The sequence below is a fragment of the Lichenostomus cassidix genome, unplaced genomic scaffold, assembly GCF_008360975.1.
Source record: "Lichenostomus cassidix isolate B80296 unplaced genomic scaffold, HeHo_3.0 HiC_scaffold_38, whole genome shotgun sequence".
In the NCBI taxonomy this organism is placed as follows: domain Eukaryota; kingdom Metazoa; phylum Chordata; class Aves; order Passeriformes; family Meliphagidae; genus Lichenostomus; species Lichenostomus cassidix.
In genome coordinates this window covers 1,947,430-1,960,552 of record NW_028147440.1, presented here as the reverse complement: position 1 = coordinate 1,960,552, position 13,123 = coordinate 1,947,430, and the positions used below count along the sequence as shown (strand labels likewise).

The window sequence follows — 13,123 nt, the reverse complement described above, 5'->3', positions numbered from 1 at the left end:
AGCATGAGGCTCTGTCCTCCTCTCCTGTCTACATCCATACGGATTCCTTCACTATCTTCAAGGGCTCTACTGAATGGCTTCTGTTTTGGGAAGAGAATGAAGGAAATTAGTGGAATACCGGTTTGGCAAAAGGGAAAATGGCAGGACATCTTTGCATTTGCTAAAAGGGATGATATTGCAATAATGCGGATGGCTGCCCACCAAGCAGGGGATGCGCCAGCTGGCAGATTGAATAACAAGGGAGATGAACTGACCAGACTCGCACCAGGAGGCAGTACCTGAAAACTGAGAAAGCCACCTGGAATGGCTATATGTGAAGTGAGGCCACAATGGGGCGAAAGACCTTCACCTAGAGGTACAGGCTGGAGGCTGGTCTGTCTCAAGGGACAATTGCAGAATATGTATCTCAGCCTCCAAGGACTGTCGACTTTGCCTTGAGGCACACCCATTAGAAGATCCCACACTGCATTTGAAAGGAGGACAAGGATTGTGGGAGTACTGGCAAATGGATTCCTAGAGAATCCGAAGGGAAGCAGTATGTGCTGGTAGGGGTTGAGATACCATCAGGAGTCATCCAAGCAAAGGCTATCAGCTGGGCCACAGGACAGAATGCAGCCAAGGCTCTGAAGGAAAGGTTTGGGATTTTTCCCAGACCCCAAACTAGCCAGTCTGATAAAGGTACCCACTTTGAAGCAAAAGTGTTACAGGAGTGGGCTATGGGGAGTGAATCATGTGGCTCTTCCCCACACCCTACTATTCCGAGACTAACTGGAGAGTCAGAAGGACAAATGGACTGCTAAAATGATACCTGAAATCCCAAAAACCTGAGTGTGGAAAGTGCCTGGGAGAAGCAGTGGCCTTGTGAACAGCCAAAGAGGTTGAATGGTTGCCCCAAGATTACTGCATTTTGTCCCAAAGTGCCCACTTTTGCCTATTCACACCAGCCTGGAACACCCCAGCAATCCATCCTGCTCTCCAACACAGCTGGTGCTGGTACAGCTCCCAACCATTGGGAAGGTACTGCTAGTGCTCAGCAGCCCAGTAAGTACACCTGGGAGGCAAAGGGAAAGACCACAAAATGAACTCATTTTGGATTGGTCCCTCATTTTGATGTGTATTTATTCCTCAGTTCCACAAACCCATTGTGGCAGGATGTCCTCCCCCTTCCCTCTCTCCTTCTTCTTCAAGGCAGAACACAGGTAACTGCGGTGGGGTCAGAAGCCCAGAAGGAGGTTATCTCTTGGCACCCAAAGGTCTGAGACCTTTAACCTTGAATTCATATTTTGGTATGGAGAGAGGACGTGGAGAGAGAAGCAAAGAAATCAATACGTGATCAAAGTCATCCTTTTACAACTATAAAAACTGATGAAAATATCCCAGAGGCAGAAGTTTCTCTACACACACTCTGAAGATGTGCAAGGAGCTTCTCCCCACAGTCTGGACGCAGGCTCTGCTGCTTACTTTCCTGCGAATTAAGTGAAAGAATTCTGAAGTATACTTCACCACCAATCAGCTGGGAAAGATACGTTTGGTTCCTAAATTATATTATTCTTGCTAGATGTTAATAACTATAGGTACCTTTTCATAATTTGCAGTTTTAGCTACTCATAGTTTGCAATTATTTTATTCCTGTGTAGTATGTAGTTACTATTGTCATCTCCATAAGCTGTTAAAAACAGGTGGGGCAGTGTTTTTTTATTTTCAGCATAACTCAGCCCTGAAAACACCATCAGGGGGCTATCTCTGCTGATGGGCCATCCAGGTCTCCGGGAATGACATAAGATTACATCATCCCATTGTGAGATGCCCTGCCCAGAGGGGAGGAACTGAGCATTCCCACCTGCATGTAAGATGAGACTCTGGAAAACTGAGCTATGACTCCCACTGGATTCCCAGAGGAGAAGAGCTTGAGAGTCACCACTGGACATCCAGAGACTGACCAGACCTTTCTGCAGGATCATTGCTTCAACAAGACCACATCCGTCACTCCAACAGGACTGCAGCCACCTGGACTGCCAACACCGCCCTGACTAATAACAGGGTGGCAGGTTGTATTCTGACTTTGTCAGTTTAAACCCTTGTTCCTGTGTTAATGGCTTGTTACAAATGCTAGTAAAGAACTGTTACTCCTTTTCCCATATCTTTTGCCTGAAAGCCCTTTAATTTCAAAGTTATAATAATATGGAGGGATCAGGGGACATATTCTCTATTCTGAGGGAAGTTGCCACCTTCCTTAGCAGGTACCTGTCTTTCAAACCGAGACAGATTTTGGTGCCCAAGTGGGGCACAAAGACATCAAGAAAAAAGGCTGCAAAAAGAATAACAGTTTCGAAGTAACCTACTTTTTTGTGTGTTGAACATAGAAACCTCAGTAAGTGGCACCATGTGATCTAGCATATCGTAGTTCAGGTAGCACATGGTTGTGGATGTATTTTTTCCATTTGCAGCTCCTTGTCTAAACGCAAGTGCTAGGACCAAGGCTACTGTGACAGTTCACACAATGGGTCAGTAAGGTCAAGAATTCATAGATTTTTAACCTCCTCTGGATGGCAGGCACATGGATACAGAGCAATCACACACTAAGTATATGTTTTTAGGGTTTCTTTAATAATGGTACCTATTGTGAGGAAGTACCAGGAGAAGTTTTCCCCCTTTCTTTGGGTCTTTCTTTGGGTCTTTCTTTGGGTCTTTCTTTCTTTGGGTCTATCCCACCAGTGTTCGAAGGGCTCAGATATTCTCTGTATGCTAACAATATCGTACAGTGGCTGGTGCTGCTGACAGGTCTATTTTATTTAGATTTCAGAGATAAGGTGAGACTGCCCTCAGTAACCACTCTAACATCTACCCCAGGGACTAGGAATGCTGCCCCTGACCCTGCCCCCAAACCTGGCTGATGTGTGGATAGACTCCACAATGCAAAAAGTTGTAAAGTAGATATGTTTTATTCCAGTGCTGGGGTACATGAGGGGTAGCCCCTCCAAAGGCATGTGAGCTGCCAGCGGCACTTCACTAGATCTATATCAGGTTACAGGTTACATGTGCATGAAGTTACACAAAGCCCCTATACATATTCATTATCTATCCCTGCTTTGTATTATAATGAGCCCAAAGTTCATTTAAATATGCTTGCACCGGTGCAGTGCCGCTTGGTGGTGGTCTTCAGTGGTCTCTGGGAGGACGTAAAAGCAGTATTCCTCGGGTTGAACTCTTCACCCTGTTTCTTTACATATACTCTGTGAGTTCCTGGTCCAAGTCCAAACCAGAAAGCTGACTCGAGCTGGTTTCAGGGTCCAAAAACAGGATATCTGGTCACGGTTGATTCCCAATATCAATGGTCGTGCATTCTTTTGCATCCTCCCTTTTTGCTTGGCAAGCGCAAAAAAATGTTAAGCAAGTGGCATACATTGTTTTAGCAAGCAAACTCTAGCAAATTATTATCTACCTCCTTCTCCCCTAAATTATACGGATATAGTTTAAAAATTACATTCAATGTAATATGTTGATATGGCAAAAAAATTCAGGGTGGATAATTTTGGAGGTTAGGATTTTTCCTTTTGTTGTCTTTCTGTCAGGCCATCCATTGCTAAGAGACAGTAACAATCGGTACTCAAAAGAGACAAAAGATGTACCCATGAGGGGAGGGGGAGGTGTGCACCTGGCTGCACTTCTCTCATCTGAGGGCTTTTCTCTCACAGGGGCAGAGATATCATGGACGGGCAGATATATCACGATACTTGGGCCGGGGAAGGGGCTGAGCACAGCTCCTAGCTCTTCACTTGCTCTCTGTGCATCAGAAGGGACAGTCGAGCTGCTGCTTCCTGCGGGAGAGTTCACTGCCATCACCAGAGCCCAACCCTGTACTGCTCCCTCCTTTGCTCATAGGAGCAGCCATTGAACTGGGACCTTATTAACACCCAGTTTGACTGAGAAGGATCTTCACCATCCACTTGGGTGCCTCAGGGGAAAACCTGGGACCCTGACCCCCTTCATGCTCCCAGAATGCGCGTCATGCTGGCTGCATTCGGCAGCTGCTACAGAGGAGCCCGGCTGACACTGCCTTGCTCTACTGCTTTTTGGGAGCTGCCTTGGGCTTTTTCTGTTACTCTGTAACCCCGCACCCCTCATGCAGGCTGGGGCACACTGTGGTGTTCCTGCTGTCTCTTGCTTCTACCCCGGTTTAGCCAGCCCTGCCGTTCCAGCTTGCTGCTCTGAGGTTTCTGCTACAGCCCATCCTGCCATCCAGCCCAGCCGCCATTACCACAAGAGGGAGACTCGACTGAGCTCGCACCACAGCGCCCCCTGCAGCCACGGGGGAATCATCACACCTGCCCTGCCCGGCCAGGAGCCAACAGCGCCCCTGCTGGCTGTGACTGTAACTGCACCAAAGGGAAGGTTGTGTGACAGCCCAGAGAAGGCTGTTCCTGGGTTTCTGTCCAGAGCCCTGTTTGAATCTTTTAGAAACATTTTGGGCTTGACTCTTTGTGCCTGGTCTGGAGTGGGCTCGGGAACACTGGTATAATGTGTCTCTGATTGCGTCATTGCGTTGCGGGTAAAAGCGAAATCTAGACCGGGAAAGGGCCAAGCTGCCATCAGTGCTGTTTCAGGGGCTGCATTAGCCACCGCTGTGGAACAAAGGCAAATGGCACACACCATTGCCAGGAGATAGAGGCAACTGAGTCCTTGCAGGGGCTGGTGCAATCCCTTCAGGTTCAGATTGAGGGCCTGGAAAGGAGGTAAGAGGATGAAAGAATGCAGAATGGTTAACTTGCAGAACCATTTAAGAGAGGAATTAGTCAGGCATGCTCAGATGATCTAGGAACCCAAGCCGGTGGCCTCTGGTTATCCCCAGAGAGAAATAACAGAGGTACAGGCTGGAGTGAACGCTACGCTGTGTGTGTCCCTTGGTAAAAATGGAGTTTGTGCATGAAAAGAGAGAAGCCATGGGGCAGCCACCTTGCAAACTGACAGTGAACAACAGCTGATTGCCCAGGTTGGAGAATCAGTGGCTGTGTGGAGCAATTTTAAGCATGAGGCTCTGTCCTCCTCTCCTGTCTACATCCATACGGATTCCTTCACTATCTTCAAGGGCTCTACTGAATGGCTTCTGTTTTGGGAAGAGAATGAAGGAAATTAGTGGAATACCGGTTTGGCAAAAGGGAAAATGGCAGGACATCTTTGCATTTGCTAAAAGGGATGATATTGCAATAATGCGGATGGCTGCCCACCAAGCAGGGGATGCGCCAGCTGGCAGATTGAATAACAAGGGAGATGAACTGACCAGACTCGCACCAGGAGGCAGTACCTGAAAACTGAGAAAGCCACCTGGAATGGCTATATGTGAAGTGAGGCCACAATGGGGCGAAAGACCTTCACCTAGAGGTACAGGCTGGAGGCTGGTCTGTCTCAAGGGACAATTGCAGAATATGTATCTCAGCCTCCAAGGACTGTCGACTTTGCCTTGAGGCACACCCATTAGAAGATCCCACACTGCATTTGAAAGGAGGACAAGGATTGTGGGAGTACTGGCAAATGGATTCCTAGAGAATCCGAAGGGAAGCAGTATGTGCTGGTAGGGGTTGAGATACCATCAGGAGTCATCCAAGCAAAGGCTATCAGCTGGGCCACAGGACAGAATGCAGCCAAGGCTCTGAAGGAAAGGTTTGGGATTTTTCCCAGACCCCAAACTAGCCAGTCTGATAAAGGTACCCACTTTGAAGCAAAAGTGTTACAGGAGTGGGCTATGGGGAGTGAATCATGTGGCTCTTCCCCACACCCTACTATTCCAAGACTAACTGGAGAGTCAGAAGGACAAATGGACTGCTAAAATGATACCTGAAATCCCAAAAACCTGAGTGTGGAAAGTGCCTGGGAGAAGCAGTGGCCTTGTGAACAGCCAAAGAGGTTGAATGGTTGCCCCAAGATTACTGCATTTTGTCCCAAAGTGCCCACTTTTGCCTATTCACACCAGCCTGGAACACCCCAGCAATCCATCCTGCTCTCCAACACAGCTGGTGCTGGTACAGCTCCCAACCATTGGGAAGGTACTGCTAGTGCTCAGCAGCCCAGTAAGTACACCTGGGAGGCAAAGGGAAAGACCACAAAATGAACTCATTTTGGATTGGTCCCTCATTTTGATGTGTATTTATTCCTCAGTTCCACAAACCCATTGTGGCAGGATGTCCTCCCCCTTCCCTCTCTCCTTCTTCTTCAAGGCAGAACACAGGTAACTGCGGTGGGGTCAGAAGCCCAGAAGGAGGTTATCTCTTGGCACCCAAAGGTCTGAGACCTTTAACCTTGAATTCATATTTTGGTATGGAGAGAGGACGTGGAGAGAGAAGCAAAGAAATCAATACGTGATCAAAGTCATCCTTTTACAACTATAAAAACTGATGAAAATATCCCAGAGGCAGAAGTTTCTCTACACACACTCTGAAGATGTGCAAGGAGCTTCTCCCCACAGTCTGGACGCAGGCTCTGCTGCTTACTTTCCTGCGAATTAAGTGAAAGAATTCTGAAGTATACTTCACCACCAATCAGCTGGGAAAGATACGTTTGGTTCCTAAATTATATTATTCTTGCTAGATGTTAATAACTATAGGTACCTTTTCATAATTTGCAGTTTTAGCTACTCATAGTTTGCAATTATTTTATTCCTGTGTAGTATGTAGTTACTATTGTCATCTCCATAAGCTGTTAAAAACAGGTGGGGCAGTGTTTTTTTATTTTCAGCATAACTCAGCCCTGAAAACACCATCAGGGGGCTATCTCTGCTGATGGGCCATCCAGGTCTCCGGGAATGACATAAGATTACATCATCCCATTGAGAGATGCCCTGCCCAGAGGGGAGGAACTGAGCATTCCCACCTGCATGTAAGATGAGACTCTGGAAAACTGAGCTATGACTCCCACTGGATTCCCAGAGGAGAAGAGCTTGAGAGTCACCACTGGACATCCAGAGACTGACCAGACCTTTCTGCAGGATCATTGCTTCAACAAGACCACATCCGTCACTCCAACAGGACTGCAGCCACCTGGACTGCCAACACCGCCCTGACTAATAACAGGGTGGCAGGTTGTACTCTGACTTTGTCAGTTTAAACCCTTGTTCCTGTGTTAATGGCTTGTTACAAATGCTAGTAAAGAACTGTTACTCCTTTTCCCATATCTTTTGCCTGAAAGCCCTTTAATTTCAAAGTTATAATAATATGGAGGGATCAGGGGACATATTCTCTATTCTGAGGGAAGTTGCCACCTTCCTTAGCAGGTACCTGTCTTTCAAACCGAGACAGATTTTGGTGCCCAAGTGGGGCACAAAGACATCAAGAAAAAAGGCTGCAAAAAGAATAACAGTTTCGAAGTAACCTACTTTTTTGTGTGTTGAACATAGAAACCTCAGTAAGTGGCACCATGTGATCTAGCATATCGTAGTTCAGGTAGCACATGGTTGTGGATGTATTTTTTCCATTTGCAGCTATTTGTCTAAACGCAAGTGCTAGGACCAAGGCTACTGTGACAGTTCACACAATGGGTCAGTAAGGTCAAGAATTCATAGATTTTTAACCTCCTCTGGACGGCAGGCACATGGATACAGAGCAATCACACACTAAGTATATGTTTTTAGGGTTTCTTTAATAATGGTACCTATTGTGAGGAAGTACCAGGAGAAGTTTTCCCCCTTTCTTTGGGTCTTTCTTTGGGTCTTTCTTTGGGTCTTTCTTTCTTTGGGTCTATCCCACCAGTGTTCGAAGGGCTCAGATATTCTCTGTATGCTAACAATATCGTACAGTGGCTGGTGCTGCTGACAGGTCTATTTTATTTAGATTTCAGAGATAAGGTGAGACTGCCCTCAGTAACCACTCTAACATCTACCCCAGGGACTAGGAATGCTGCCCCTGACCCTGCCCCCAAACCTGGCTGATGTGTGGATAGACTCCACAACGCAAAAAGTTGTAAAGTAGATATGTTTTATTCCAGTGCTGGGGTACATGAGGGGTAGCCCCTCCAAAGGCATGTGAGCTGCCAGCGGCACTTCACTAGATCTATATCAGGTTACAGGTTACATGTGCATGAAGTTACACAAAGCCCCTATACATATTCATTATCTATCCCTGCTTTGTATTATAATGAGCCCAAAGTTCATTTAAATATGCTTGCACCGGTGCAGTGCCGCTTGGTGGTGGTCTTCAGTGGTCTCTGGGAGGACGTAAAAGCAGTATTCCTCGGGTTGAACTCTTCACCCTGTTTCTTTACATATACTCTGTGAGTTCCTGGTCCAAGTCCAAACCAGAAAGCTGACTCGAGCTGGTTTCAGGGTCCAAAAACAGGATATCTGGTCACGGTTGATTCCCAATATCAATGGTCGTGCATTCTTTTGCATCCTCCCTTTTTGCTTGGCAAGCGCAAAAAAATGTTAAGCAAGTGGCATACATTGTTTTAGCAAGCAAACTCTAGCAAATTATTATCTACCTCCTTCTCCCCTAAATTATACGGATATAGTTTAAAAATTACATTCAATGTAATATGTTGATATGGCAAAAAAATTCAGGGTGGATAATTTTGGAGGTTAGGATTTTTCCTTTTGTTGTCTTTCTGTCAGGCCATCCATTGCTAAGAGACAGTAACAATCGGTACTCAAAAGAGACAAAAGATGTACCCATGAGGGGAGGGGGAGGTGTGCACCTGGCTGCACTTCTCTCATCTGAGGGCTTTTCTCTCACAGGGGCAGAGATATCATGGACGGGCAGGTATATTGTGATACTTGGGCTGGGGGAAGGGGCAGGGCGCAGCTCCTAGCTCTTCACTTGCTCTCTGTGCATCAGAAGGGACAGTCGAGCTGCTGCTTCCTGCGGGAGAATTCACTGCCATCACCAGAGCCCAACCCTGTACTGCTCCTTCCTTACTGCGGGTGAGTCTTTGCTCATAAGAGTTGTGGCTAGCACAGACTTTTCCCATGGGAACTCTTTTCTCTTTGCTTTTTGTGTTTTATAAACAAAGATAAAGTTTGGATGTTATTAAAAACAGTTTCTCGGGATGTGGACAGTTAAGACCTGGCCAATCAGGCCTAGGGGGCGGCTTCGAACTGACCAATCTGGGTGACCTTTGAAAAGTTTATATAAGATGGAATTAAATAATAAAATCTTCTTCATGATGCCACTTTGAACCTGGGTCTTCTTACTCTGCTAGCGGCTCTACAGCGACATCGAGTAGCAGTTGAACTGGGACCTTATTAACACCCAGTTTGACTGAAAAGGATCTTCACCATCCATGCAGGTGCCTCAGGGGAAAACCTGGGACCCTGACCCCCTTCATGCTCCCAGAATGTGTGTCTCTCTGGCTGCATCAGCAGCTACTACAGAGGAGCCAAGCTGTCCCTGCCTAGCTCTGCCGCTTTTCTGCCGGCTGCCTCGGGCTTTTTCTGTTTCACTGTAACCCTGCACCCCCTGTGCCTGCTGGGACACACTGCAGCTCCTGCCACAGCTATGTTGTTCCTGCTGTCTCTTTCTTCTATCCCAGTTTAGCCAGCCCTGCCATTCCAGCTCGCTGCTCTGAGGTTTCTGCTACAGCCCATCCTGCCATCCAGCCCAGCCGCCATTACCACGAGAGGGAGACTCGACTGAGCTCGCACCACAGCGCCCCCTGCAGCCACGGGGGAATCATCGCACCTGCCAGGCAGGAGCCCAACAGCGCCCCTGCTGGCTGTGACCATAATTGCAGCAGAGGGCAGGGTGTGTGACAGCCCAGAGCAGGCTGTTCCTGGGTTTCTGCTTTGTTTGTTATTGCTATTGTTGTTGTCGCTTGTTTGCCTTTTTACAAATACCAGTAAAGAACTGTTATTCCTTTTCCCATATCTTTGCCTGAAAGCCCCTTGATTTCAAAGTTATAATAACTGGGAGGGAAGTGGGATCATATTCTCTATTCTAAGGGAGGTTCCCACCTTCTTTTGCAGGCACCTGTCTTTCAAACCAAGATATTCCGTTAATTCAGCCCGTTGTTGGGAAAATGGCTGCTGTGGTGATAACTTCTACGGGTGATGCAAAATACATGAGAATTGTATGCCTGTCAGCAAATCAACCGACTGAAATTCCAATTGTTCAGATGCACTTACCTTTTCTTCTCTTTTCCTATCATTGCCGTTACAGCTACAGGAACAGTGTTGAGTCACAGGATGGTCTCAGGGCCTGAATAATTTTAGAATAAAAATGCCCAATCCTGCCCATAGTCGCTGCTGTCCCAATCCTGTGTCAGCCCTTGCTCCCTGCCACCTTTCCTAGCCCTGCCGTTCCTCCAGCCCGAGCATGGCATCACTTACTGAGTGTTTCACTGTCCATCTCCACAGAGCCCTGCTGCTCACAGACTGATGGAGTCACACTCTGTGCAGACTGACCTGGCTGGCAGTGCCCACACTGCATGTGCTGAGCAAACACTGACAGTGTGCCAACAACACCTGGTGGTGATGCTCTGTCTCTGGTTCTGGCTCTGCCTCTCTTGCTCTGGCTTTCTCTCTCTCTCTCACTCTTCCATCTGCATCTTCATCCCCCTGTTAGCACCATTTCCTTGCTTTTATCAATAAACCATTCACAGGTCTAATATTGAACTTGTTTGCCTCCATTTTGCCATAGGAATCTTTAGAATTCTCCCAGTCTCACTCTGGAACCGGACACCCCCTCAGCAACACCAGGAAAAAATGCCAAAACCCAGTTTTGGACCAAAGTTTCTCCTTTAACGCCTTTTCCTGCCACAAATTCTTCAACACCAAGTTTAAAAGAAAAGCTTTCAACATGGCAAATTTTTAATCCTATAAAACACCTTTAATTCATTTCTTGATACAAAAAGTAAACAAAGGAGAGATTCTGGGAGAATTTGACCTGCCCTAATCTCAGGATGGAATTCAGCTAACAAAAGCAGGTGGCACAGAGCACAGGGAAAAGGAAAAGCTCCAAAACCACTTAAATTCAGACACCTGTAACAGCCATGGCCTGGAAGCAAAAGAAAAATTCCTCCAAGGGTTTTCTGGGTGTGATCCCAATTTTCTTTCAACTTGTCCTGTCCTGTCCTATCCTCCCCTCTCATCCCCTGTCGTCCCCTGTCATTCCCTCCCCTCCCAATGGCCTCACATTTCTCCACTTTTATATTCTATTTATGACATCAAACATTCATCTATAACCTCATTCTTCCCATCAAACATTTCCCTGATCCCTTGGGCCCCACAGCAGGATTTAAAGGCTCTCTAGAGGCATCGGGATGGGCACCGGGCGGATCCGGAGCGGCCCCTCTTTCCCTTGGGATACAAACGGGAGGAACTTTCCCGTGGGATTCTTCCCGGCCCACAGCACCAGCCCCCCCACCCGATGCCTTTCCTCCACATCATAAAACACCAGCCCCCCTTGCTGTGGGTCCAGGAGCACCCCGACCACAGAGAGACGCCAGCAGCTGTAGCAGGCAAAGCCTCCACCACGGGCAGAATGCTGTCCCCGGAATCCATTCAGAGTCCAGGAATCCAGGGGATGCAGATCAGGAAGGTTCGCTCCGTCCCGCAGCACTCCCAGCGCCCAGTCCTGCTCCTGGCCCAGCTCCACCTCCCAGTAGTGCTTCCCAGCTCCCAGAGCCTCCCTGGCCAGCAGCGCCAGCCCCCGGAATGGACACCGCTCATCCTGCAGCACCAGGGGCCGGGGCTCGGGATCCAGTGCCACGGGAACTGCGGGGGAAAGGGGAAGGATCTGATGAGCAGAGAGGCCCCAGGAACTCCCCAGGTCCTCCCTGGAATTGTGTCCCAATCCCATGCCAGGCACATCCCATTCCAGTTCAGCCAGGATGTTTCTAACACCGTGGAATTTTGGGATGACCAAATTCCCTGGGAGTGCCATGCCAGGGTGGCTTGGTCAGGTGGTCACTACATTTTCATGGAATCATGGAATGGTTTTGGTTGGAAGGACCTGAAATCCCATCCAGTTCCACTCTTCCATGGGCAGGGACACCTTCTGCTATTCCAGGTGGCTCCAAGTCCCTCCCAACCTGGCCTTGGACACTTCCAGGGGTGGAACTGCCCTGGGAATTCCATTCCACCCTCTTCCCAACCTCACGGGAGGAATTTCTTCCCCAAATCCCACCCAAATCTCCCATTTTCCAGAGGAAGCCATTCCCTGTGTCCCACCATCCCAGCTCACCCGCGTGGCTCCGAGCTTCCCAGAAATCTGTGGGAAGGAAAGGGAAAGAGGAATTTATTGGATCTATTGGGCAGCATTTTTAATGATTGTTGTTAATGGAAAGAATTTCTTAGACTTAAACCCGTGGCAATAAAATGGAATTTTCATCCCACTTACCCATGTCAATTGTGAGTTGCCCTGGAAGGGAGAGAAATTCCAGTTATTGGCACTTCCCTAGTGGAGTTTTTCCAGTTAAGACAACCCAAATTTATGGAAAATCAAGCAACAGTATGGATGGATATTTAAATTTTGTCATTAAAATGAAACATTTTCAAATACGTGGGCGTTAATCAAAATTAACTTATTAAATTTGAGGCTTTTCCTGAAAATTTGGTGTTACTCAATTTGTTGTTTCTTGTTAAAATTAACCCATTTTAAATATGTGGGGTGAATTAAAATTCAGCATTTTAAAGTGGTGGTGTAAGTGTGTTAAATTATTCAGTATGAATTTAAAAATTGTTTTGATCATTTTGATCAGTTTGATCCAAATTTGGGGCATTTTGTCCCAAGGTCAGGGACACAAAACAAGGAATATTCCTCATCCAGGGAGGTTTTATGGGAAATCTCAACACTAATCTCTTGGGAAACAAAACCTGGTAAGGAGGAGAAAATTCCCTGCTCCCAGATGGAACAATTGAGCTTAGCTCAGCTCCTGCTTTAGTTTACAGAGTTATTTATTTCAAATAAATTTTATAACCCATGACTCTATATAATATAAAATATATAATATATGAAATATATGATATATAATATATTGTACATTGATAAACTCTAATCTATTATTATATAAAAATATATCGTCTCTAACCACATGCACTATAATAAATGTAATAATCAAATAAGAAATAATATTTTATATTGATACAAAACATTTTCTTACCAAGTTGGTTCCTTTTTTTACACATGTCTGTGAAAAAACA

General features: G+C 46.7%; 1 protein-coding gene across 1 annotated transcript in view; it reads right to left on the bottom strand.

Moving 5' to 3' along the window:
• Positions 1–13,123, bottom strand: part of LOC146422970 (butyrophilin subfamily 1 member A1-like) — a 73,501-nt gene extending 60,378 nt beyond the window's left edge. Inside the window, exons 1-2 of the mRNA XM_085045406.1 lie at positions 13,084–13,123; positions 12,165–12,191 (exon numbers count right to left, since the gene is read on the bottom strand). Coding sequence (XP_084901532.1) covers positions 12,165–12,191; positions 13,084–13,108 — 52 coding nt within the window. The 5' untranslated portion in view covers positions 13,109–13,123. The remainder of the gene's footprint in view (positions 1–12,164; positions 12,192–13,083) is intronic.